General features: G+C 47.8%; 1 protein-coding gene across 1 annotated transcript in view; it reads left to right on the forward strand.

Moving 5' to 3' along the window:
• The window catches only part of ANKRD53 (ankyrin repeat domain 53), a 152,947-nt gene that overhangs the window by 2,385 nt on the left and 122,810 nt on the right, over nucleotides 1-27,752 (forward strand). The window contains exon 2 of the mRNA XM_063925307.1: nucleotides 6,073-6,139. Coding sequence (XP_063781377.1) covers nucleotides 6,135-6,139 — 5 coding nt within the window. The 5' untranslated portion in view covers nucleotides 6,073-6,134. The remainder of the gene's footprint in view (nucleotides 1-6,072; nucleotides 6,140-27,752) is intronic.

Here is a 27,752-nt window from a genome sequence, read left to right on the forward strand (position 1 = left end):
TTCGTCCCTATAAGATCATATCTGCCCAGGGATAGAGGAAAGGGAAGAAGACTGCAGCAGGCAGCCCATTCCCAGGAACAGAAGCGTTCCACCGCTTCTGACAAGTTCTCAGCATGGCGCTGAGACTGTACAGGACCCCTGGATCCTACAAGTAGTATCCCAGGGGTACAGATTGGAATGTCGAGACGTTTCCCCTTCGCAGGCTCCTGAAGTCTGCTTTACCAAGGTCTCCCTCCGACAAGGAGGCAGTATGGGAAAAAATTCACAAGCTGTATTCCCAGCAGGTGATAATTAAATTACCCCTCCTACTACAAGAAAAGGGGTATTATTCCACACTATATTGTGGTACTGAAGCCAGAAGGCTAGGTGAGACTTATTCTAAAAAAAAAAAAAAAAAAAAAAAAAATTTTGAACACTTACAAAGGTTCAAATCAAGATGGAGTCACTCAGAGCAGTGATAACGAACCAGGAAGAAGGGGACTATATAGTGTCCCGGGACATCAGGGATGCTTACCTCTATGTCCCAAAATTGCCCTTCTCACTAAGGGTACCTCAGGTTCGTGGTGCAGAACTGTCACTATCAGTTTCAGACGCTGCCGTTTGGATTGTCCACGGCACCCCGGGTCTTTACCAAGGTAATGGCCGAAATGATGATTCTTCTTCGAAGAAAAGGCGTCTTAATTATCCCTTACTTGGACGATCTCCTGATAAGGGCATAGTCCAGGGAACAGTTGGAGGTCGGAGTAGCACTATCTCGGATACTGCTACAACAGCACGGGTGGATTCTAAATATTCCAAAATCGCAGCTGATCCCGACGACACGTCTGCTGTGCCTAGGGATGATTCTGGACACAGTCCAGAAAAAGGTGTTTCTCCCGGAAGAGAAAGCCAGGGAGTTATCCGAGCTAGTCAGGAACCTCCTAAAAACAGTGCATCATTGCACAAGGGTCCTGGTAAAAATGGTGGCTTCCTACGAAGCAATTCCATTCGGCAGATTTCACGCAAGAACTTTTCAGTGGGATCTGCTGGACAAATGGTCCGGATCGCATCTTCAGATGCATCAGCGGATAACCCTATATCCAAGGACAAGGGTGTCTCTCCTGTGGTGGTTATAGAGTGCTCATCTTCTAGAGGGCCGCAGATTCGGCATTCAGGATTGGATGCTGGTGACCACGGAGCCCAGCCCGAGAGGCTGGGGAGCAGTCACACAAGGAAAAAATTTCCAGGGAGTGTGATCAAGTCTGGAGACTTTTCTCCACATAAATAGACTGGAGCTAAGGGTAAATTTATAATGCTCTAAGCTTAGCAAGACCTCTGCTTCAAGGTCAGCCGGTATTGATCCAGTGGGAAAAACATCACGGCAGTCGCCCACGTAAACAGACAGGGCGACACAAGAAGCAGGAGGGCAATGGCAAAAACTGCAAGGACTTTTCGCTGGGCGGAAAATCATGTGATAGCACTGTCAGCAGTGTTTCATCCCGGGAATGGAAACTGGGAAGCAGACTTCCTCAGCAGGCACGACCTCCACCCGGGAGAGTGGAAACTTCATCGGGAAGTTTTTTCCACATGATTGTAAACCGTTGGGAAATACCAAAGGTGGACATGATGGCGTCCCGTCTGAACAAAAAAACGGGACAGGTATTGCGCCAGGTCAAGAGACCCTCAGGCAATAGCTGTGGACGTTCTGGTAACACCGTGGGTGTACCAGTCGGTGTATGTGTTCCCTCCTCTGCTTCTCATACCTAAGGTGCTGAGAATTATAAGACGTAGAGGAGTAAGAACTATACTCATGGCTCCGGATTGGCCAAGAAGGACTTGGTACCCGGAACTTCAAGAGATGCTTACAGAGGTCTTATGGCCTCTGCCGCTAAGAAGGGACTTGCTTCAGCAAGTACCATGTCTGTTCCAAGACTTACCGCAGCTGCGTTTGTCGGCATGGCGGTGGAACGCCGGATCCTAAGGGAAAAAGGCATTCCGGAAGAGGTCATTCCTACCCTGGTCAAAGCCAGAAAGGAGGTGACCGCACAACATTATCACCACATGTGGCGAAAATATGTTGCGTGGTGTGAGGCCAGGAAGGCCCCACAAAGAAATTTCAACTCGGTCGTTTCCTGCATTTCCTGCAAACAGGAGTGTCTATGGGCCTCAAATTGGGGTCCATTAAGGTTCAAATTTCGGCCCTGTCGATTTTCTTCCAGAAAGAATTGGCTTCAGTTCCTGAAGTCCAGAAGTTTGTCAAGGGAGTATTGCATATACAACCCCCTTTTGTGCCTCTAGTGGCACTGTGGGATCTCAACGTAGTTCTGGGATTCCTCAAATCACATTGGTTTAAAACCAGTCAAATCTGTGGATTTGAAGCATCTCACATGAAAAGTGACCATGCTCTTGGCCCTGGCCTGGACCAGGCGAGTGTCAAATTGGTGGTTTTTTCTCAAAAAAGCCCATATCTGTTTGTCCATTCGGACAGGGCAGAGCTGCGGACTCGTCCCCAGTTCTCTCCCTAAGGTGGTGTCAGTGTTTCACCTGAACCAGCTTATTGTGGTGCCTTGCACCTACTAGGGACTTGGAGGACTCCAAGTTGCTAGATGTTGTCAGGGCCCTGAAAATATGTTCCAGGACGGCTGGAGTCAGGAAAACTGACTTGCTGTTATCCTGTATGCACCCAACAAACTGGGTGCTCTTGCTTCTAAGCAGACTATTGCTAGTTGGATGTGTAATACAATTCAGCTTGCACATTCTGTGGCAGGCCTGCCACAGCCAAAATATGTAAATGCCCATTCCACAAGGAAGGTGGGCTCATCTTGGGCGGCTGCCCGAGGGGTCTCGGCTTTACAACTTTGCCGAGCGGTTATTTAGTCAGGGGCAAACACGTTTGTAAAATCCTACAAATTTGATACCCTGGCTAAGGAGGACCTGGAGTTCTCTCATTCGGTGCTGCAGAGTCATCCGCACTCTCCCGCCCGTTTGGGAGCTTTGGTATTATCCCCATGGTCCTTTCAGGAACCCCAGCATCCACTAGGACGATAGAGAAAATAAGAATTTACTTACCGATAATTCTATTTCTCGGAGTCCGTAGTGGATGCTGGGCGCCCATCCCAAGTGCGGATTGTCTGCAATACTTGTACATAGTTACAAAAATCGGGTTATTATTGTTGTGAGCCATCTTTTCAGAGGCTCCGCTGTTATCATACAGTTAACTGGGTTCAGATCACAGGTTGTACAGTGTGATTGGTGTGGCTGGTATGAGTCTTACCCGGGATTCAAAATCCTTCCTTATTGTGTACGCTCGTCCGGGCACAGTACCTAACTGAGGCTTGGAGGAGGGTCATAGGGGGAGGAGCCAGTACACACCACCTGATCGTAAAGCTTTACTTTTTGTGCCCTGTCTCCTGCGGAGCCGCTATTCCCCATGGTCCTTTCAGGAACCCCAGCATCCACTACGGACTCCGAGAAATAGAATTATCGGTAAGTAAATTCTTATTATATACTATATCTATATATACTATTACAATAGATCAGGTGCATATATATACAGTCAGGTCCATAAATATTGGGACATCAACACAATTCTCATATTTTGGACTCTATACACCACCACAATGGATTTGAAATGAAACAAACAATATGTGCTTTAACTGCAGACTTTCTGCTTTAAGTTGATGCTATTTACATCCAAATTAGGTGAACGGTGAAGGAATTAAAACTTTCACTTTTTAATACTTTGTTGCAAATCCTTTGCAGTTAATTGCAGCCTGAAGTCTGGAACGCATAGACATCACCAGACGCTGGGTTTCATTCCTGGTGATGCTCTGCCAGGCCTCTACTGCAAATGTCTTCAGTTCCTACTTGTTCTTGGGGCATTTTCCCTTCAGTTTTGTCTTCATCAAGTGAAATTCATGCTCAATTGGATTTAGGTCAGGTGATTGACTTGGCCATTTGATAACATTCCACTTATTTGTCTTAAAAAACTCTTTGGTTGCTTTCGCAGTATGCTTCGGGTCATTGTCTATCTGCACTGTGACGCGTCGTCCAATGAGTTCTGAAGCATTTGACTGAATATGAGCAGATAATATTGCCCGAAACACTTCAGAATTCATCCTGCTGCTTTTGTCAGCAGTCACATTATCAATAAATACAAGGGAGCCAGTTCCTTTGGCAGCCATACATGCCCACGCCATGACACTCCCACCACCATGCTTCTCTGATGAGGTGGTACGTTTTGGCTCATGAGCAATTCCTTTCCTTCTCCATACTCTTCTCTTCCCATCACTCTGGTACAAGTTGATCTTTGTCTCATCTGTCCATAGGATGTTGTTCCAGAACTGTAAAGGCTTTTTTTAGATGTTGTTTGGCAAACTCTAATCTGGTCCTCCTGTTTTTGTGGCTCACCAATGGTTTACATCTTGTGGTGAACCCTCTATATTCACTCTTGTGAAGTGTTCTCTTGATTGTTGACTTTGACACATATACACCTACCTCCTGGAGAATGTTCTTGATCTGGGCAACTGTTGTGAAGGGGTTTTTCTTCACCAGGGAAATAATTCTTCTGTCATCCACCACAGTTGTTTTCCGTGATCTTCCGGGTCTTTTGGTGTTGCTGAGCTCTCCGGTGCGTTCTTTCTTTTTAAGAATGTTCCAAAGAGTTGATTTGGCCACACCTAATGTTTTTGCTATCTCTCTGATAGGTTTCTTTTTAGTTTTCAGCCTAATGATGGCTTGCTTCATTGATAGTGGCAGCTCTTTGGATCTCATATTGAGAGTCGACAGCAACAGATTCCAAATGCAAATGTCACACCTGGAATCTACTCCAGACCTTTTACCTGCTTAATTGATGATGAAATAACAAGGGAATAGCCCACTCCTGTCCATGAAATAGCTTTTGAGTCGATTGTCCCATTACTTTTGGTCCCTTAAAAAGTGGGTGGCACATATAGAAACCGTTGTAATTCCTACACCGTTCACCTGATTTGGATGTAAATACCCTCAAATTAAAGCAGAAAGTCTGCAGTTAAAGAACATCTTGTTTGTTTCATTTCAAATCCATTGTGGTGGTGTATAGAGCCCAATATATGAGAATTGTGTCGATGTCCCAATATTTATGGACCTGACTGTATGTATGTATGTATATATATATATATATATATATATATATATATACATACAGTATAAATATAAATAAGGCACTCCATGGTAAATGTACAAGGGGAGAAGGTTCTTTTGGTGGGGTGCCACACAGAGACAAGGAGAGAATATGGTAGGGACACAGAGGCAAGGAGAGGGGGAGAGACGGGGAGAGAGAGAGATTGATACAGAGGGAAAAATACAGAGGCTGAGGAAGGGAGACGCACAGACAGAGACCCAGGCAAAGAGACGGACGGTGACAGAGAGAGAGAGATGAGGTGAGACAGAGATGGAGGGAGAGAGAGAGAGAGACAGACAGGGAGAGAGACAGTGTGAGACAAAGACATAGAGGCAGGGAGAGAGAGAGATGGGGATTGAACACAGAGAGAGACATGGAGAGGGGATAGAGAAGCATGGAGGGAGGGGGGGGGGGGAGACACAGGAGAGTTGCTTCGAGTGTGCAGTGGAGTGGCGATCACCATTGACGCTCTTACCCCAATGGCAGAGAGTCCTTTGATGTGTCCCCGCTCTCCACCGTTTTAGGAGGGTTGTGTGGCCAGACTGAATGGGATAAAATAACAGTGAAAAAAAAATGCTCCTACATGATGGGGCCACTGTCCGCATCCAGTGCCGCATACACAGCCCGTAAAATGACAATTAGTAGCTAATTGGTTTGTACTCTATCTCTCTCCACTTTATGTCTCTCCGATGTTTGATACATCTCCCCCCAGCGTTTATGTGAAGTGTGAAATATAGATGTCCGACAAGTAATTTACTTTTGAACATACATGATCCTTCACCGGCCCCAGGCTGCATTCCCAGGTACATTAGCCCAGCCCACAATATGGCCGCCTCCGCTGTGTGGAAATGACAGGTGCACAATAAAAACCGATTTTACGACACCTTTACCATGAAAAAGTTTTTATTTTTAGTTCCTGTCATGTTTTTCAGTGCCCCATTTTGTTACACTAAGAACTTTCCAAGTAGCTGAGACAGAACTGTGCCCGCCACCGATGAGGTAAATCCCATTATTAGTAAATACCAGTCACAGGGTATATTTTGACACAAATCCTGTCTCACAGAACACACTCACGCTGATTGCATTTGCACTTAAGATTATATATGTACTGTACATTGAGTCGTAAAAGCTGTGCTGACATTATGGATGGATAAACATCCACCAATCAATCAATGGCAGATGCAGGGCACGGAGCGTTTATCCGTCGTCCCCCCTGAATTGTGCGCACAGTAATAGCTGCTGATCAGTATGAATATCCATCAGGATGTCTGCACTCCGGATCTTGTCAATAATGAAGAAATTGCTCATTCGGTGCCTGCGATTATTAAAGGTTATGAAGGTGTAAATGCCATCAGCTTGTCACCAGGTAGACGGAGCTGGATATTAGTAAGGCGGATGGAAATACAGGCTGTGAAGGTGATAAGTTCACCTGAGGGGACGGGAGCTCTGGGGTTTTTCCTCTGGTCAAAACTAACTTTATGCCACTTTATGCACAGCTCTAGTCCTAATGGTGAATGTGTTGCTATGTATACTAGATGGTATTAGCAGACACCAGGAGATAATATATTGGTAGCCACGCATGGCTGATAGACATAACCAGCAATCGTGTTTATCACAGTGTTCGGTGGTGGTGCAGCAGTGGCACTCACAGTTCTGATACACCTATAGCATACAACGGTGATAGTGCGGAGCGCTGAGAGGGCAGGGGAAACGGATACTCTTTACCCGGGTCCATTAGAGGGGCCCGGAGGGGGCCCATTAGAGGGTCCCGGGTCCCGCTGCCTCCTCCTTTCCACTTTGCAGACAGTGACAGTTGGGGCCTGGAGAGAGGAGTGACTGCTGCCTAGCACACATGCTGCTGTGTGCTGCGCGCAGAGCCGGCCTTAACCAATATGATGCCCTAGGCAAAATTTTGGCTGGTGCCCCCTAGCACCACCGCTAGTTCCGCCTCTGACCCTGCACCCCTTACTCAGCACCATCACCCCTCAGTCATAGCAGCCCTCATTTTGGTGCTCCTACCCAGTGCTGCAAGTATGGTGGTACGGGGTGGTATGGCATACCAGTAAGAAATTCCCAGCCAGTAAATCGTACCGCCGGGCCGTCCACCATACCTGCATGCCACTGGCTGCTGTGTGAGGGGAGGAGAGCGCAGCGCCTCTCCTGCCCCTCAATTCTCTGTGATGTCCGCGGTCTCTGGCGGCTGCGGCAGGGTGAATATCAATAAGGCACCGGTTTGCTAGCCAATCAGAGCTCGCGGACCGGCAGCAGCGGCTCCTGATTGGCTGCTGGTCCGCGAGCTCTGATTGGCTAATGAACCGGCACCTAATTTGAGACACTCTCCGCCGGAGAGGAGACTGGACTTAGGACTTCTCTTCGCTCTCCTCCTCTCACAATGCAGCAAGAGACTGAGGCAGCGGTGAGGATGGGGCACACTCTGGGGCAATGTATATCTGGCACTGTGGGGGCATTTGTGTATCTGACACTGTGGGGCAATGTATATCTGGCACTGTGGGGGCATTTGTGTATCTGACACTGTGGGGCAAAGTATATCTGGCACTGTGGGGGCATTTGTGTATCTGGCACTGTGGGGGCATTTGTGTATCTGGCACTGTTGTGGCATTTGTGTATCTGGCACTGTGGCGGCATTTGTGTATCTGCCACTGTGGGGCGTTGTATATCTGACACTGGGGCAATGTGTATCTGACACTGGGGCATTTGTGTATCTGGCATTGTGGGGCAATGTGTATCTGGCACTATTTGGGTCATATGTGTATCTGGCCTGCCTATATGTGTATCACACCCCCATTTTCATTGGCCACGCCCCATGTGGCATTTGGCTACACCCATTTTTTGGCGCACGCACACAGTACCTATAAGACATTCTTTCTACTTGCACCACTGCTCCTAACCCCTATATTTTAAATAGGAACAGTGCGCACATTTGGCGCACAGCCCCAAAAGGGTGTGTTTTTGCTGGGAAGGGGCATGGCCACACAATATTACCCCCACTTCAAATTACGCCACACAGTACTGCAACTTTATTCACATTTTATCATGCGATAGTGTCCCTAATTCACGTTATATCACACAGTTGCTCCACTTTACCTTATAAACGTTACTCCTCAAAGTAATGCCCCTTATTCACATTACATCACACTGAATTGCACCTTTATTCACATTACACCACACAGCAGTGACCTTTCTATACGGTACACCACACAGCAGAGCACCTTATGCACATAATGCCACACATTAGTAATGCATTTATACACATAATACCACACAGTAATGTCCATTACACATATAACACACTATATTAATGTCCTTATAAGCATAATACACCTTACATATTATGCCAACCTTTATTATTGCCCTTATACACATAATGGGGTATATTTACTTTGCTCCCGATTTTTACCGTTTTTGACCGATTTGGTGTTTTTTCTTCAAAGTGTCATCTCGGGAATTTACTAAACAAAAATCTCGGCAGTGATGAGGGCATTCGTATTTTTTTTGAAGTCAAAGAAAAAAATTACGAATGAATACACCATCGGTCAAATACGCCTGTTATTTGATACAACTCGGTAATTTACTAAAAATTCCATTTCACAAACACTGCCGGCAATAGCCAAACACTGCCGTGAAAAAATACAATTCTTAAAAAAAAAAGCAGTTTTAAAATAGACCTGCTTTTTTTTATCGTGTTCTGATAGGCATGCACGGATCTGTGAATGTTTATCAGTGGGAAGGGGTGGGAAAGTGTTAAAAAAAAAAAAAAAAATGCGTGGGGTCCCCCCTCCTAAGCATAACCAGCCTCGGGCTCTTTGAGCCGGTCCTGGTTGTAAAAATATGGGGGGGAAATTGACAGGGGTTCCCCCATATTTGAACAACCAGCACTGGGCTCTGCGCCTGGTCCTGGTGCAAAAAATACGGGGGACAAAATGCGTAGGTGTCCCCCGTAGTTTTTGAACCAGCACCGGGCTCCACTAGTCAGAGAGATAATGCCACAGCGTGGGGACACTTTTATATAGGTCCCTGCGGCCCTGGCATTAAATCACTAACTAGTCACCCCTGGCCGGGGTACCCTGGAGGAGTGGGGACCCCTTAAATCAAGCCCCCCCCCCCTCCAGCCACCCAAGGGCCAGGGGTGAAGCCCGAGGCTGTCCCCCCCATCCAAGGGTGGCGGATGGGGGGCTGATAGCCAAGTGAAAAAAGAAGAATATTGTTTTTTTGTAGCAGTACTACAAGTCCCAGCAAGCCTCCCCCGCAAGCTGGTACTTGGAGAACCACAAGTACCAGCATGCGGTGGAAAAATGGGCCCGCTGGTACCTGTAGTACTGCTTCAAAAAAAATACCCAACAAAAAACAGGACACACACACCGTGACAGTAAAACTTTATTACATACATGCACACCTACATACATACATACTTACCTATGTTCACACGAGGCTCGGTCCACTTCTCCATGTAGACTCCACGGGGTACCTGTGAAAAAAATTATACTCACATAATCCAGTGTATCTTGTGTCCTCTTTATAATCCACGTACTTGGCAAAAAAACAAACCGGAAACCCGAACCACGCACTGAAAGGGGTCCCATGTTTACACATGGGACCCCTTTCCCCGACTCCTGTCAAAGAGGGTCCCTTCAGCCAATCAGGGAGCACCAGGTCGTGGCACTCTCCTGATTGGCTGTGGGCTCCTGAGCTGTCAGTCAGGCTGCGCACGGCAGAGATACAATGTAGCGCATAGGCGTTCCATTGTATCCAATGGTAGGAACTTTGCGGTCAGCGGTTGACCGCGAGTAACCTCAAGAGGACACAAGATACACTGGATTATGTGAGTATAATTTTTTTCACAGGTACCCCGTGGAGTCTACATGGAGAAGTGGACCGAGCCTCGTGTGAACATAGGTAAGTATGTATGTATGTAGGTGTGCATGTATGTAATAAAGTTTTACTGTCACGGTGTGTGTGTCCTGTTTTTTGTTGGGAATTTTTTTTGTAGTAGTGCTACAGGTACCAGCAGGCCCGTTTTTCCACCGCATGCTGGTACTTGTGGTTCTCCAAGTACCAGCTTGCGGGGGAGGCTTGCTGGGACTTGTAGTACTGCTACAAAAAAACAATGTTCTTCTTTTTTCACTTGGCTATCAGCCCCCCATCCGCCGCCCTTGGATGGGGGGGACAGCCTCGGGCTTCACCCCTGGCCCTTGGGTGGCTGGAGGGTGGGGACCCCTTGATTTAAGGGGTCGCCACTCCTCCAGGGTACCCCGGCCAGGGGTGACTAGTTAGTAATTTAATGCCAGGGCCGCAGGGACCTATATAAAAGTGTCCCCCCGTTGTGGCATTATCTCTCTGACTAATGGAGCCCGGTGCTGGTTCAAAAAATACGGGGGACCCCTACGCTTTTTGTCCCCCATATTTTTTGCACCAGGACCAGGCGCAGAGCCCGGTGCTGGTTGTTCAAATATGGGGGAACCCCAGTCAATTTTCCCCCCATATTTTTACAACCAGGACCGGCTCAAAGAGCCCGAGGCTGGTTTTGCTTAGGGGGGGGACCCCACACATTTTTTTTCTTGATTTTTAAGGTGCACAATGAAGCCCTGCACGAATCTCACAGATCCGGCCGAGATTCATTGTGTTAATGTCGGCAGTGTTTTACTATTCACTCCCGTAAAACACTGCCCGAAATTACGAATGACATCGACATCGGAAAAAACGAAAATACAGAATACGACAGCATAGTAAATCTGGCGTAAAAAATTAAAAAAGTTGCAAATTCACACATTCGATGTCATTCGTGTTTAATCTCCCTCCAAATCGGCACAAATACGAATTTTAGTAAATATACCCCAATGTCTCTTATACATATGCCGCACATTATTAATGCCCTTATACACATAATGACACAAATAATGTCCCTTACACATAAGCTGCACATTATTAATGCATTTATACACATAATGACATACATAGTACCCCTTACACATATGCTGAACATTATTAATGCATTTATACACATGGGGGGTCATTCCGAGTTGTTTACTCGTTATTTTCTTTCGCTACGGAGCGATTCGCAAACTGCGCATGCGCAATGTACGCAGCGCGCCTGCGCCAAGTAAATTAGCACAAAAGTTTGGTATTTTACTCACAGCGTAACAAAGTTTTTTCATCGTTCTGCTGATCGGCGTGTGATTGACAGGAAGTGGGTGTTTCTGGGCGGAAACTGGCCGTTTTCTGGGAGTGTGCGGAAAAACGCGGGAGTGTCTGGAGAAACGGGGGAGTGGTTGGGCAAACGCTGGGCGTGTGTGTGACGTCAAACCAGGAACGAAACTGACTGAACTGATCGCTATTTGTGAGTAGGTCTGGAGCTACTCAGAAACTGCTAAGAAATTTCTATTCGCAATTCTGCTAATATTTCATTCGCAATTCTGCTAAGCTAAGGTACACTCCCAGAGGGCGGCGGCTTAGCGTGTGCAATGCTGCTAAAAGCAGCTAGCGAGCGAACAACTCTGAATCACCCCCATGATACGCATAAGGCCCCTTACACATATGCTGAACACTATTGCACAACTAACCCACCCGCACACAGCACTCACATGGCCGCTAACACTGTGACCTCTGCCTCTGCTTGGATACAGTGGTGTCCTCATAAATCTTGCCTCAATGCGCCATGCAGCAGGAGATGCCTGGTGTGAGTCAGCTGACAGCTCTGCTACCGTTGCGTGCCTTTTTCTCTATCGTCCTAAGTGGATGCTGGGGTTCCTGAAAGGACCATGGGGAATAGCGGCTCCGCAGGAGACAGGGCACAAAAGTAAAGCTTTTACAGGTCAGGTGGTGTGTACTGGCTCCTCCCCCTATGACCCTCCTCCAGACTCCAGTTAGATTTTTGTGCCCGGCCGAGAAGGGTGCAATTCTAGGTGGCTCTCATAAAGAGCTGCTTAGAGAGTTTAGCTTAGGTTTTTTTATTTTACAGTGATTCCTGCTGGCAACAGGATCACTGCAACGAGGGACAGAGGGGAGAAGAAGTGAACTCACCTGCGTGCAGGATGGATTGGCTTCTTGGCTACTGGACATGAAGCTCCAGAGGGACGATCACAGGTACAGCCTGGATGGTCACCGGAGCCACGCCGCCGGCCCCCTCACAGATGCTGAAGCAAGAAGAGGTCCAGAATCGGCGGCTGAAGACTCCTGCAGTCTTCTTAAGGTAGCGCACAGCACTGCAGCTGTGCGCCATTTTCCTCTCAGCACACTTCACACGGCAGTCACTGAGGGTGCAGGGCGCTGGGAGGGGGGCGCCCTGGGAGGCAAATGAAAACCTTTAAAAAGGCTAAAAATACCTCACATATAGCCCCAGAGGCTATATGGAGATATTTACCCCTGCCTAAATGTACTAAATAGCGGGAGACGAGCCCGCCGGAAAAGGGGCGGGGCCTATCTCCTCAGCACACGGCGCCATTTTCTGTCACAGCTCCGCTGGTCAGGAAGGCTCCCAGGTCTCTCCCCTGCACTGCACTACAGAAACAGGGTATAACAGAGAGGGGGGGCAAAATAAATGGCAATATATCAATATAAAAGCAGCTATAAGGGAGCACTTAATCATAAGGCTATCCCTGTCATATATAGCGTTTTTTGGTGTGTGCTGGCAGACTCTCCCTCTGTCTCCCCAAAGGGCTAGTGGGTCCTGTCTTCGTATAGAGCATTCCCTGTGTGTCTGCTGTGTGTCGGTACGTGTGTGTCGACATGTATGAGGACGTTATTGGTGTGGAGGCGGAGCAATTGCCAAATATGAGGATGTCACCTCCTAGGGGGTCGACACCAGAATGGATGCCTTTATTTGTGGAATTACGGGATAGCGTCAACTCGCTTAAGCAGTCGTTTGCCGACATGAGGCGGCCGGACACTCAATTAGTGCCTGTCCAGGCGCCTCAAACACCGTCAGGGGCTGTAAAACGCCCCTTGCCTCAGTCGGTCGACACAGACCCAGACACAGGCACTGATTCCGGTGGTGAAGGTGACGAATCAACCGTATTTTCCAGTAGGGCCACACGTTATATGATTTTGGCAATAAAGGAGATGTTACATTTAGCTGATACTACAGGTACCACTAAACAGGGTATTATGTGGGGTGTGAAAAAACTACCAGTAGTTTTTACCGAATCAGAAGAATTAAATGACGTGTGTGATGAAGCGTGGGGTGCCCCGATAAAAAACTGCTAATTTCAAAGAAGTTATTGGCTTTATACCCTTTCCCGCCAGAGGTTAGGGAGCGCTGGGAAACACCTCCTAGGGTGGACAAAGCGCTAACACGCTTATCAAAACAAGTGGCGTTACCCTCTCCTGAGACGGCCGCACTTAAAGATCCATCAGATAGGAGGATGGAAAATATCCAAAAAGGTATATACACACATGCAGGTGTTATACTACGACCAGCTATTGCGACTGCCTGGATGTGCAGTGCTGGGGTAGTTTGGTCAGAGTCCCTGATCGAAAATATTGATACCCTGGACGGGGACAATATTTTACTGTCGTTAGAACAAATAAAGGATGCATTTCTTTATATGCGTGATGCACAGAGAGATATCTGCACACTGGCATCACGGGTAAGTGCTATGTCCATTTCGGCCAGAAGAGCTTTATGGACACGACAGTGGACAGGCGATGCGTAGAGGAGTTATTTGGGGTCGGTCTATCGGATTTGGTGGCCACGGCTACGGCCGGGAAATCCACCTTTCTACCTCAAGTCACTCCCCAACAGAAAAAGGCACCGACTTTTCAACCGCAGCCTTTTCGTTCCTTTAAAAATAAGAGAGCAAAGGGCTATTCATATCTGCCACGAGGCAGAGGACGAGGGAAGAGACAGCAACAGGCAGCTCCTTCCCAGGAACAGAAGCCCTCCCCGGCTTCTACAAAAGCCTCAGCATGACGCTGGGGCTTCGCAAGCGGACTTGGGGGCGGTAGGCGGTCGTCTCAAAAATTACAGCGCGCAGTGGGCTCACTCGCAGGTAAATCCCTGGATCCTGCAGATAATATCTCAGGGGTACAGGTTGAAATTAGAGACAGAGCCACCTCGCCGTTTCCTGAAGTCGGCTTTACCAACGTCCCCCTCAGAAAGGGAGACGGTTTTGGAAGCCATTCACAAGCTGTATTCTCAGCAGGTGATAGTCAAGGTACCTCTTCTACAACAAGGGAAGGGGTATTATTCCACTCTTTTTGTGGTACCGAAGCCGGATGGCTCGGTAAGGCCTATTCTAAAAGAAGGGGACTTTATGGTATCCTTGGACATCAAGGATGCGTATCTCCACGTTCCAATTACCCCTCACACCAGGGGTACCTCAGGTTCGTTGTACAAAACTGTCACTATCAGTTTCAGACGCTGCCGTTTGGTTTGTCCACGGCACCTCGGGTCTTTACAAAGGTAATGGCCGAGATAATATTTCTTCTTCGAAGAAAAGGCGTATTAATTATCCCATACTTGGACGATCTCCTAATAAGGACAAGGTCCAGAGAACAGCTAGAGATGGGTTTAGCACTATCTCAAGAGGTGCTAAAGCAGCACGGATGGATTCTGAATATTCCAAAATCCCAATTAATGCCGACAACTCGTCTGCTGTTCCTGGGGATGATTCTGGACACAGTTCAGAAAAAGGTTTTTCTTCCCGAAGAAAAAGCCAAGGAGTTATCTGACCTGGTCAGGAACCTCCTAAAACCAGGAAAGGTGTCTGTACATCAATGCACAAGAGTCCTGGGAAAAAATGGTAGCTTCTTACGAAGCAATCCCTTTCGGCAGATTCCATGCAAAGGGATCTGTTGGACAAATGGTCAGGGTCGCATCTTCAGATGCACCTGCGGATAACCCTGTCGCCGAGGACAAGGGTATCCCTTCTGTGGTGGTTGCAGGAGGCTCATCTATTGGAGGGCCGCAGATTCGGCATGCAGGATTGGATCCTGGTGACCACGGATGCCAGCCTGAGAGGCTGGGGAGCAGTCACACAGGGAAGAAATTTCCAGGGAGTGTGGTCGAGCCTGAAAAAGTCTCTTCACATAAGCATTCTGGAACTAAGAGCAATCTACAATGCTCTAAGCCAGGCGGAACCTCTGCTTCAAGGAAGACCGGTGTTGATCCAGTCGGACAACATCACGGCAGTCGCCCATGTAAACAGACAGGGCGGCACAAGAAACAGAATGGCAGAAGCTGCCAGGATCCTTCGCTGGGCGGAGAATCACGTGATAGCACTGTCAGCAGTATTCATCCCGGGCGTGGACAACTGGGAAGCAGACTTCCTCAGCAGACACGACCTTCACCCGGGAGAGTGGGTACTTCATCCAGAAGTTTTCCACATGCTATTAAACCGTTGGGTAAAACCAATGGTGGACATGATGGCGTCTTGCCTCAACAAGACACTGGACAGTTATTGCGCCAGGTCAAGAGATCCGCAGGCAATAGCTGTGGACGCGTTGGTAACACTTTGGGTGTACCAGTCCGTATATGTGTTTCCTCCTCTGCCTCTCATACCAAAGGTATTGAGGATTATACGGCAAAGAGGAGTAAGACTAGTGGCTCCGGATTGGCCAAGAAGGACTTGGTACCCGGAACTTCAAGAGATGGTCACGGACGATCCGTGGCCTCTACTTCTGAGAAGGGACCTGCTTCAGCAGGGTCCTTGTCTTTTTCAAGACTTACCGCGGCTGCGTTTGACGGCATGGCGTTTGAATGCCAGATCCTAAAAGGAAAAGGCATTCCAGAAGAAGTCATTCCTACCTTGATAAAGGCATGGAAGGAAGTCACCGCGAAGCATTATCGCCGTATTTGGCGAAAATATGTTGCGTGGTGCGAGCAGCGGAGTGCTCCGATGGAGGAATTTCAACTGGGTCGTTTTCCTACATTTCCTGCAATCAGGATTGTCTATGGGTCTCAAATTGGGATCTATTAAGGTTCAAATTTCGGCCCTATCAATATTCTTCCAAAAAGAATTGGCCTCAGTCCCTGAGGTCCAGATTTTTATCAAAGGAGTACTGCATATACAGCCTCCTGTGGTGCCTAAGGTGGCACCGTGGGATCTAAATGTAGTTTTAGATTTCCTCAAATCCAATTGGTTTGAACCACTAAAGAATGTGGATTTGAAATATCTCACATGGAAAGTGACTATGTTACTGGCCCTGGCTTCGGCCGGGAGAGTATCTGAACTGGCGGCTTTGTTTTATAAAAGCCCTTATTTAATTTTCCATTCGACATAGGGCAGAGCTGCGGACGCGTCCGCATTTTCTCCCTAAGGTGGTATCAGCGTTTCACCTGAACCAGCCTATTGTAGTGCCTGCGGCTACAGACGACTTGAAGGACTCCAAGTTGTTGGACGTTGTCAGAGCCTTAAAAATATACATTTAAAGGACGGCTGGAGTCAGAAAATCTGACTCGCTGTTTATACTGTATGCACCCAACAAGTTGGGTGCACCTGCTTCTAAGCAGTCGATTGCTCGTTGGATTTGTAACAAAATTCAACTTGTACATTCTGTGGCAGGCCTGCCACAGCCTAAATCTGTTAAGGCCCATTCCGCAAGGAAGGTGGGCTCATCTTGGGCGGCTGCCCGAGGGGTCTCGGCATTACAACTCTGCCGAGCAGCTACGTGGTCAGGGGAGAACACGTTTGTAAATTTTTACAAATTTGATACCCTGGCAAAGGAGGACCTGGAGTTCTCTCATTCGGTGCTGCAGAGTCATCCGCACTCTCCCGCCCGTTTGGGAGCTTTGGTATAATCCCCATGGTCCTTTCAGGAACCCCAGCATCCACTTAGGACGATAGAGAAAATAAGAATTTACTTACCGATAATTCTATTTCTCGGAGTCTGTAGTGGATGCTGGGCGCCCATCCCAAGTGCGGATTATCTGCAATACTTGTACATAGTTATTGTTAACTAATTCGGGTTATTGTTTAGGAAGCCATCTTTCAGAGGCTCCTCTGTTATCATACTGTTAACCTGGTTTAGATCACAAGTTGTACGGTGTGATTGGTGTGGCTGGTATGAGTCTTACCCGGGATTCAAAATCCTCCCTTATTGTGTACGCTCGTCCGGGCACAGTACCTAACTGGAGTCTGGAGGAGGGTCATAGGGGGAGGAGCCAGTACACACCACCTGACCTGTAAAAGCTTTACTTTTGTGCCCTGTCTCCTGCGGAGCCGCTATTCCCCATGGTCCTTTCAGGAACCCCAGCATCCACTACGGACTCCGAGAAATAGAATTATCGGTAAGTAAATTCTTATTTTTTTAATAAAGGCCCTCATTCCGAGTTGTTCGCTCTGTAAAAATCTTCGCATCGCAGCGATTTTCCGCTTAATGCGCATGCGCAATGTCCGCACTGCGACTGCGCCAAGTAAATTTGCTATGCACTTAGGAATTTTACTCACGGCTTTTTCATCGTTCTGGCGATCGTAATGTGATTGACAGGAAATGGGTGTTACTGGGCGGAAACAGGCCGTTTTATGGGCGTGTGGGAAAAAACGCTACCGTTTCCGGAAAAAACGCAGGAGTGGCCGGAGAAACGGAGGAGTGTCTGGGCGAACGCTGGGAGTGTTTGTGACGTCAAACCAGGAACGACAAGCACTGAACTGATCGCAGATGCCGAGTAAGTCTGAAGCTACTCAGATACTGCTACGAGGTGTGTAATCGCAATATTGCGAATACATCGTTCGCATTTTTAAGATGCTAAGATTCACTCCCAGTAGGCGGCGGCTTAGCGTGAGCAACTCTGCTAAAATCGCCTTGCGAGCGAACAACTCGGAATGACCTCCAAAATGCACTTATTTGCATTACTATGTGGTTAGGATGCACAAGCAGCTTCTGCTGATTAATTTAGTATGCAGTATGCCTATATACTGTGTGCAGCTTTGGCTGTAGCTGCATACGAAATGTTACACAAAGAATATAGTCATGCCGCATATCATTTTAATCAGCAGAAGTTACTGGTGCCCCTAGGCATACCAAATGCCCTAGGCATTTGCCTAGTTTGTCTATGCCTAGGACTGGCTCTGGCTGCGCTGGGGAGGAAAGGCAGCTGCAGATGCAGCCACTCCTCTCTCACCCTGCACGATGTGTATGGGGGAGGATGGGGGTGAGGGATCGCATCCACTTGCCACCCATCTTCCGCCCATCAGTCCTTCGTGGCCGCACAAAGACTAATACATTTTGACATTTCCTAAAGAGGCGGGCTGGCCACACCTCCCTGCATTGGTTACCCTCCCAGTACCTGGGCCTGGCACAGCTGTTGGCGCCCCTGCTTACAGAGGATCAGCCAGTCATGTATGAAGGCAGGATCACTGAGCATACAGGTATATCAGTGTCCCCGCACAGCTGAGTAGTGCACACACGTTTGTGTATGTACCACTTCAGCCCTCAAACACTGTGACAAAATGGTCCCGCACATCCCAAGATTAACCTATGGCAGATATCGTGGTAACGGAGAATACTTCAAGGTATGAGGCATCATGGAGGAAACGCAGTAGCATACCTCCCAACATCGGGAGATGGGGAAGCTGGACTCCCGCAGTGGCCGAAAGGGGCGTGGTCTTTAGAAAAAAAGCACGGCTTTGCAGAGTGACACAATCGCGAACCACGTCCCCGTTTTCCGTCTGCTAGGCAGATCAGCTAGTGACAACTGTGCCCCCACCCCACCGCAGGACACTGCGGCCAGTAGTGGCTCTTGCCACGGGCAAGCAAGCAGGCTTTTTGCCCGGGGCGCCTCTGTCCGGAGGGCACCGCTGCTACTGCCGGTGCTATGCACCTGACATCATCGTGCTCCGCACGGCATTGTGGGAGCAACAGTAAACGCTAGAGGTCATAATTGACCTCTAGTGTCTGTGCAGCATGCAACGCTATGGGAGAGACATCATGACGTCTCAAATAGATCCGAGGAGCAGCAGCCGGAGATGGAGGGCAGCAGCAGCGGTCGGGAAACAATAGCGGGGCTGGTGAGTTGTTTTTTTTTTTTGTTCTTCAAGCACCGTTACTAGGGGCACAGCAACAGGGGAAAAACTACTGACGGCACAACTACTGAGGGCACAGCAGCAGGGGGTAAAACTACAGGGGCACAGCAACAGGGGGCAAAACTACAGGGGCACAGCAACAGGGGGCAAATCTACAGGGGCACAGCAACAGGGGGCAAATCTACAGGGGCACAACTACTGAGGGCACAGCTACAGGGGGCAAAACTACAGGGGCACAACTACTGAGGGCACAGCAACAGGGGGCAAATCTACTGGGGACAAAACTACAGGGGCACAACTACTGAGGGCACAGCAACAGGGGGCAAATCTACTGGGGGCACAGCTACAGGGGGCATAACTTTGACCACCCCCCTTCCCTATGAAGTCACGCTCCTATTTTTTGATGCGTGCCCGTGGCACGCACTAACCCTGGGGGGAGGCAAGGGAAACTTTTGCCCTGGGCGCGACAAGGTCTAGAATCGGCCCTGACTGCAGCCCGCGGGTGGGACAGTCCCAAAAAATAAGATTTTACTCACCGGTAAATCTATTTCTCGTAGTCCGTAGTGGATGCTGGGGACTCCGTAAGGACCATGGGGAATAGACGGCTCCGCAGGAGACTGGGCACATCTAAAGAAAGCTTTAGGACTATCTGGTGTGCACTGGCTCCTCCCCCTATGACCCTCCTCCAAGCCTCAGTTAGGACACTGTGCCCGGAAGAGCTGACACAATAAGGAAGGATTTTGAATCCCGGGTAAGACTCATACCAGCCACACCAATCACACCATATAACTCGTGATAGGAACCCCGGTTAATAGTATGATAACAATGGAACCTCTGAATAGATGGTTCGCAATAACAACCCGATTTGTGTAACAATAACTATGTACAATTATTGCAGACAATCCGCACTTGGGATGGGCGCCCAGCATCCACTACGGACTACGAGAAATAGATTTACCGGTGAGTAAAATCTTATTTTCTCTGACGTCCTAGTGGATGCTGGGGACTCCGTAAGGACCATGGGGATTATACCAAAGCTCCCAAACGGGCGGGAGAGTGCGGATGACTCTGCAGCACCGAATGAGAGAACTCCAGGTCCTCCTCAGCCAGGGTATCAAATTTATAAAATTTTGCAAACGTGTTTGCCCCTGACCAAGTAGCAGCTCGGCCAAGTCGTAAAGCCGAGACCCCTCGGGCAGCCGCCCAAAATGAGCCCCCTTCCATGTGGAATGGGCTTTTAGAGATTTAGGCTGCGGTAGTCCACCGCAGAATGCGCAAGCTGAATAGTGCTACAAATCCAGCGCGCTATAGTCTGCTTAGAAGCAGGAGCACCCAGCTTGTTGGGTGCATCTAGGATAAACAGCGAGTCAGTTTTTCTGACTCCAGCCGTCCTTGGAAAGTCAGGTAAGGGCTTTTTTATGACAAAGCCGGCAATTCTGACACATGCCTGGCCGAAGCCAAAGCCAACACATGACCACTTTTCATGTGAGATATTTCAATCCACGGTTTTAAGTGGCTCAAACCAATGTGATTCCAGGAACTCCAAAACCACATTGAGATTAGAGATGTGCACTTGAAATTTTTCGGGTTTTGTGTTTTGGTTTTGGGTTCGGTTCCGCGGCCGTGTTTTGGGTTCGACCGCGTTTTGGCAAAACCTCACCGAATTTTTTTTGTCGGATTCGGGTGTGTTTTGGATTCGGGTGTTTTTTTCAAAAAACACTAAAAAACTGCTTAAATCATAGAATTTGGGGGTCATTTTGATCCCAAAGTATTATTAACCTCAAAAACCATAATTTCCACTCATTTTCAGTCTATTCTGAATACCTCACACCTCACAATATTATTTTTAGTCCTAAAATTTGCACCGAGGTCGCTGGATGACTAAGCTAAGCGACCCTAGTGGCCGACACAAACACCGGGCCCATCTAGGAGTGGCACTGCAGTGTCACGCAGGATGGCCCTTCCAAAAAACACTCCCCAAACAGCACATGACGCAAAGAAAAAAAGAGGCGCAATGAGGTAGCTGTGTGAGTAAGATAAGCGACCCTAGTGGCCGACACAAACACCGGGCCCATCTAGGAGTGGCACTGCAGTGTCACGCAGGATGGCCCTTCCAAAAAACACTCCCCAAACAGCACATGACGCAAAGAAAAAAAGAGGCGCAATGAGGTAGCTGGATGACTAAGCTAAGCGACCCTAGTGGCCGACACAAACACCGGGCCCATCTAGGAGTGGCACTGCAGTGTCACGCAGGATGGCCCTTCCAAAAAACACTCCCCAAACAGCACATGACGCAAAGAAAAAAAGAGGCGCAATGAGGTAGCTGTGTGAGTAAGATAAGCGACCCTAGTGGCCGACACAAACACCGGGCCCATCTAGGAGTGGCACTGCAGTGTCACGCAGGATGGCCCTTCCAAAAAACACTCCCCAAACAGCACATGACGCAAAGAAGAAAAAAAGAGGCGCAATGAGGTAGCTGTGTGAGTAAGATAAGCGACCCTAGTGGCCGACACAAACACCTGGCCCATCTAGGAGTGGCACTGCAGTGTCACGCAGGATGGCCCTTCCAAAAAACACTCCCCAAACAGCACATGACGCAAAGAAGAAAAAAAGAGGCGCAATGAGGTAGCTGTGTGAGTAAGATAAGCGACCCTAGTGGCCGACACAAACACCTGGCCCATCTAGGAGTGGCACTGCAGTGTCACGCAGGATGGCCCTTCCAAAAAACACTCCCCAAACAGCACATGACGCAAAGAAGAAAAAAAGAGGCACAATGAGGTAGCTGTGTGAGTAAGATAAGCGACCCTAGTGGCCGACACAAACACCGGGCCCATCTAGGAGTGGCACTGCAGTGTCACGCAGGATGGCCCTTCCAAAAAACACTCCCCAAACAGCACATGACGCAAATAAAAATGAAAGAAAAAAGAGGTGCAAGATGGAATTGTCCTTGGGCCCTCCCACCCACCCTTATGTTGTATAAACAGGACATGCACACTTTAACCAACCCATCATTTCAGTGACAGGGTCTGCCACACGACTGTGACTGAAATGACGGGTTGGTTTGGACCCCCACCGAAAAAGAAGCAATTAATCTCTCCTTGCACAAACTGGCTCTACAGAGGCAAGATGTCCACCTCATCATCATCCTCCGATATATCACCGTGTACATCCCGCTCCTCACAGATTATCAATTCGTCCCCACTGGAATCCACCATCTCAGCTCCCTGTGTACTTTGTGGAGGCAATTGCTGCTGGTCAATGTCTCCACGGAGGAATTGATTATAATTAATTTTAATGAACATCATCTTCTCCACATTTTCTGGAAGTAACCTCGTACGCCGATTGCTGACAAGGTGAGCGGCGGCACTAAACACTCTTTCGGAGTACACACTTGTGGGAGGGCAACTTAGGTAGAATAAAGCCAGTTTGTGCAAGGGCCTCCAAATTGCCTTTTTTTCCTGCCAGTATAAGTACGGACTGTCTGACGTGCCTACTTGGATGCGGTCACTCATATAATCCTCCACCATTCTTTCAATGGTGAGAGAATCATATGCAGTGACAGTAGACGACATGTCCGTAATCGTTGTCAGGTCCTTCAGTCCGGACCAGATGTCAGCATCAGCAGTCGCTCCAGACTGCCCTGCATCACCGCCAGCGGGTGGGCTCGGAATTCTGAGCCTTTTCCTCGCACCCCCAGTTGCGGGAGAATGTGAAGGAGGAGATGTTGACAGGTCGCGTTCCGCTTGACTTGACAATTTTGTCACCAGCAGGTCTTTGAACCCCAGCAGACTTGTGTTTGCCAGAAAGAGAGATCCAAGGTAGGTTTTAAATCTAGGATCGAGCACGGTGGCCAAAATGTAGTGCTCTGATTTCAACAGATTGACCACCCGTGAATCCTTGTTAAGTGAATTAAGGGCTCCATCCACAAGTCCCACATGCCTAGCGGAATCGCTCCCTTTTAGCTCCTCCTTCAATGCCTCCAGCTTCTTCTGCAAAAGCCTGATGAGGGGAATGACCTGACTCAGGCTGGCAGTGTCTGAACTGACTTCACGTGTGGCAAGTTCAAAAGGTTGCAGAACCTTGCACAACGTTGAAATCATTCTCCACTGCGCTTGAGACAGGTACATTCCACCTCCTATATCGTGCTCAATTGTATAGGCTTGAATGGCCTTTTGCTGCTCCTCCAACCTCTGAAGCATATAGAGGGTTGAATTCCACCTCGTTACCACTTCTTGCTTCAGATGATGGCAGGGCAGGTTCAGGCGTTTTTGGTGGTGCTCCAGTCTTCTGTACGTGGTGCCTGTACGCCGAAAGTGTCCCGCAATTCTTCTGGCCACCGACAGCATCTCTTGCACGCCCCTGTCGTTTTTTAAAAAATTCTGCACCACCAAATTCAAGGTATGTGCAAAACATGGGACGTGCTGGAATTTGCCCATATTTAATGCACACACAATATTGCTGGCGTTGTCCGATGCCACAAATCCACAGGAGAGTCCAATTGGGGTAAGCCATTCCGCGATGATCTCCTCAGTTGCCGTAAGAGGTTTTCAGCTGTGTGCGTATTCTGGAAACCGGTGATACAAAGCGTAGCCTGCCTAGGAAAGAGTTGGCGTTTGTGAGATGCTGCTACTGGTGCCGCCGCTGCTGTTCTTGCGGCGGGAGTCCATACATCTACCCAGTGGGCTGTCACAGTCATATAGTCCTGACCCTGCCCTGCTCCACTTGTCCACATGTCCGTGGTTAAGTGGACATTGGGTACAACTGCATTTTTTAGGACACTGGTGAGTCTTTTTCTGACGTCCGTGTACATTCTCGGTATCGCCTGCCTAGAGAAGTGGAACCTAGATGGTATTTGGTAACGGGGGCACACTACCTCAAGAAATTGTCTAGTTCCCTGTGAACTAACGGCGGATACCGGACGCACGTCTAACACCAACATAGTTGTCAAGGCCTCAGTTATCCGCTTTGCAACAGGATGACTGCTGTGATATTTCATCTTCCTCGCAAAGGACTGTTGGACAGTCAATAGCTTGGTGGAAGTAGTAAAAGTGGGCTTACGACTTCCCCTCTGGGATGACCATCGACTCCCAGCAGCAACAACAGCAGCGCCAGCAGCAGTAGGCGTTACACGCAAGGATGCATCGGAGGAATCCCAGGCAGGAGAGGACTCGTCAGAATTGCCAGTGACATGGCCTGCAGGACTATTGGCATTCCTGGGGAAGGAGGAAATTGACACTGAGGGAGTTGGTGGGGTGGTTTGCGTGAGCTTGGTTACAAGAGGAAGGGATTTACTGGTCAGTGGACTGCTTCCGCTGTCGCCCAAAGTTTTTGAACTTGTCACTGACTTATTATGAATGCGCTGCAGGTGACGTATAAGGGAGGATGTTCCGAGGTGGTTAACGTCCTTACCCCTACTTATTACAGCTTGACAAAGGCAACACACGGCTTGACAAATGTTGTCCGCATTTCTGGTGAAATACTTCCACACCGAAGAGCTGATTTTTTTGGTATTTTCACCAGGCATGTCAACGGCCCTATTCCTCCCACGGACAACAGGTGTCTCCCCGGGTGCCTGACTTAAACAAACCACCTCACCATCAGAATCCTCCTTGTCAATTTCCTCCCCAGCGCCAGCAACACCCATATCCTCCTCATCCTGGTGTACTTCAACACTGACATCTTCAATCTGACTATCAGGAACTGGACAGCGGGTGCTCCTTCCAGCACTTGCAGGGGGCGTGCAAATGGTGGAAGGCGCATGCTCTTCACGTCCAGTGTTGGGAAGGTCAGGCATCGCAACCGACACAATTGGACTCTCCTTGTGGATTTGGGATTTCGAAGAACGCACAGTTCTTTGCGGTGCTTTTGCCAGCTTGAGTCTTTTCATTTTTCTAGCGAGAGGCTGAGTGCTTCCATCCTCATGTGAAGCTGAACCACTAGCCATGAACATAGGCCAGGGCCTCAGCCGTTCCTTGCCACTCCGTGTGGTAAATGGCATATTGGCAAGTTTACGCTTCTCCTCCGACAATTTTATTTTAGATTTTGGAGTCCTTTTTTTACTGATATTTGGTGTTTTGGATTTTACATGCTCTGTACTATGACATTGGGCATCGGCCTTGGCAGACGACGTTGTTGGCATTTCATCGTCTCGGCCATGACTAGTGGCAGTAGCTTCAGCACGAGGTGGAAGTGGATCTTGATCTTTCCCTAATTTTGGAACCTCAACATTTTTGTTCTCCATATTTTAATAGGCACAACTAAAAGGCACCTCAGGTAAACAATGGAGATGGATGGATACTAGTATACTTATGGATGGACGAGCGACTGCCGACACAGAGGTAGCTACAGCCGTGGACTACCGTACTGTGTCTGCTGCTAATATAGACTGGATGATAATGAGATGAAATTAATATATATATATATATATATATATATATATAATATCACTAGTACTGCAGCCGGACAGGTATATATATTTATTATGTAATGACTGATGACGGACCTGCTGGACACTGTCAGCTCAGCAGCACCGCAGACTGCTACACTAAGCTACTATAGTAGTATGTATCAAGAAGAAAAAAAAAACCACGGGTAGGTGGTATACAATTATGGATGGACCAGCGACTGCCGACACAGAGGTAGCTACAGCCGTGGACTACCGTACTGTGTCTGCTGCTAATATAGACTGGATGATAATGAGATTAAATTAATATATATATATATATAATATCACTAGTACTGCAGCCGGACAGGTATATATATTTATTATGTAATGACTGATGACGGACCTGCTGGACACTGTCAGCTCAGCAGCACCGCAGACTGCTACAGTAAGCTACTATAGTAGTATGTATCAAGAAGAAAGAAAAAAAAAAACCACGGGTAGGTGGTATACAATTATGGATGGACCAGCGACTGCCGACACAGAGGTAGCTACAGCCGTGGACTACCGTACTGTGTCTGCTGCTAATATAGACTGGATGATAATGAGATGAAATTAATATATATATATATATATATATATATAATATCACTAGTACTGCAGCCGGACAGGTATATATATTTATTATGTAATGACTGATGACAGACCTGCTGGACACTGTCAGCTCAGCAGCACCGCAGACTGCTACAGTAAGCTACTATAGTAGTATGTATCAAGAAGATAGAGAAAAAAAAAACCACGGGTAGGTGGTATACAATTATGGATGGACCAGCGACTGCCGACACAGAGGTAGCTACAGCCGTGGACTACCGTACTGTGTCTGCTGCTAATATAGACTGGATGATAATGAGATGAAATTAATATATATATATATAGTATCACTAGTACTGCAGCCGGACAGGTATATATATTTATTATGTAATGACTGATGACGGACCTGCTGGACACTGTCAGCTCAGCAGCACCGCAGACTGCTACAGTAAGCTACTATAGTAGTATGTATCAAGAAGAAAGGGAAAAAAAAACCACGGGTAGGTGGTATACAATTATGGATGGACCAGCGACTGCCGACACAGAGGTAGCTACAGCCGTGGACTACCGTACTGTGTCTGCTGCTAATATAGACTGGATGATAATGAGATGAAATTAATATATATATATATATATATATATATATATATAATATCACTAGTACTGCAGCCGGACAGGTATATATATTTATTATGTAATGACTGATGACGGACCTGCTGGACACTGTCAGCTCAGCAGCACCGCAGACTGCTACAGTAAGCTACTATAGTAGTATGTATCAAGAAGAAAGAAAAGAAAAAAAACCACGGGTAGGTGGTATACAATTATGGATGGACCAGCGACTGCCGACACAGAGGTAGCTACAGCCGTGGACTACCGTACTGTGTCTGCTGCTAATATAGACTGGATGATAATGAGATGAAATTAATATATATATATATATAATATCACTAGTACTGCAGCCGGACAGGTATATATATTTATTATGTAATGACTGATGACGGACCTGCTGGACACTGTCAGCTCAGCAGCACCGCAGACTGCTACAGTAAGCTACTATAGTAGTATGTATCAAGAAGAAAGAGAAAAAAAAAACCACGGGTAGGTGGTATACATATACAATTATATATATATTATATACAATTATATATATATATATATATATATTAAACTGGTGGTGATTAATTAAACTGGTGGTCAGGTCACTGGTCACACTATCAGCAACTTGCAAGTAGTACTCCTAAGCAGACAATCACAATATATATTATACTGGTGGTCAGTGTGGTCACAATGGCAGTGTGGCACTCTGGCAGCAAAAGTGTGCACTGTACGTTATATGTACTCCTGAGTCCTGCTCTCAGACTCTAACTGCTCCCCACTGTCAGTGTCTCCCCTACAAGTCAGATATACATTATACAGTCACACTATCTATCTATCACTTCAGCAAGTAGTAGTACTCCTCCTAATGCTCCCCAAAATTACTAAAGTAAATAATACTGTGTCTCTCTCTACTCTAGTAGTCTCACTCTCTATAAACGGAGAGGACGCCAGCCACGTCCTCTCCCTATGAATCTCAATGCACGTGTGAAAATGGCGGCGACGCGCGGCTCCTTATATAGAATCCGAGTCTCGCGATAGAATCCGAGCCTCGCGAGAATCC

The sequence above is a fragment of the Pseudophryne corroboree genome, chromosome 1, assembly GCF_028390025.1.
Source record: "Pseudophryne corroboree isolate aPseCor3 chromosome 1, aPseCor3.hap2, whole genome shotgun sequence".
Lineage (NCBI taxonomy): Eukaryota > Metazoa > Chordata > Amphibia > Anura > Myobatrachidae > Pseudophryne > Pseudophryne corroboree.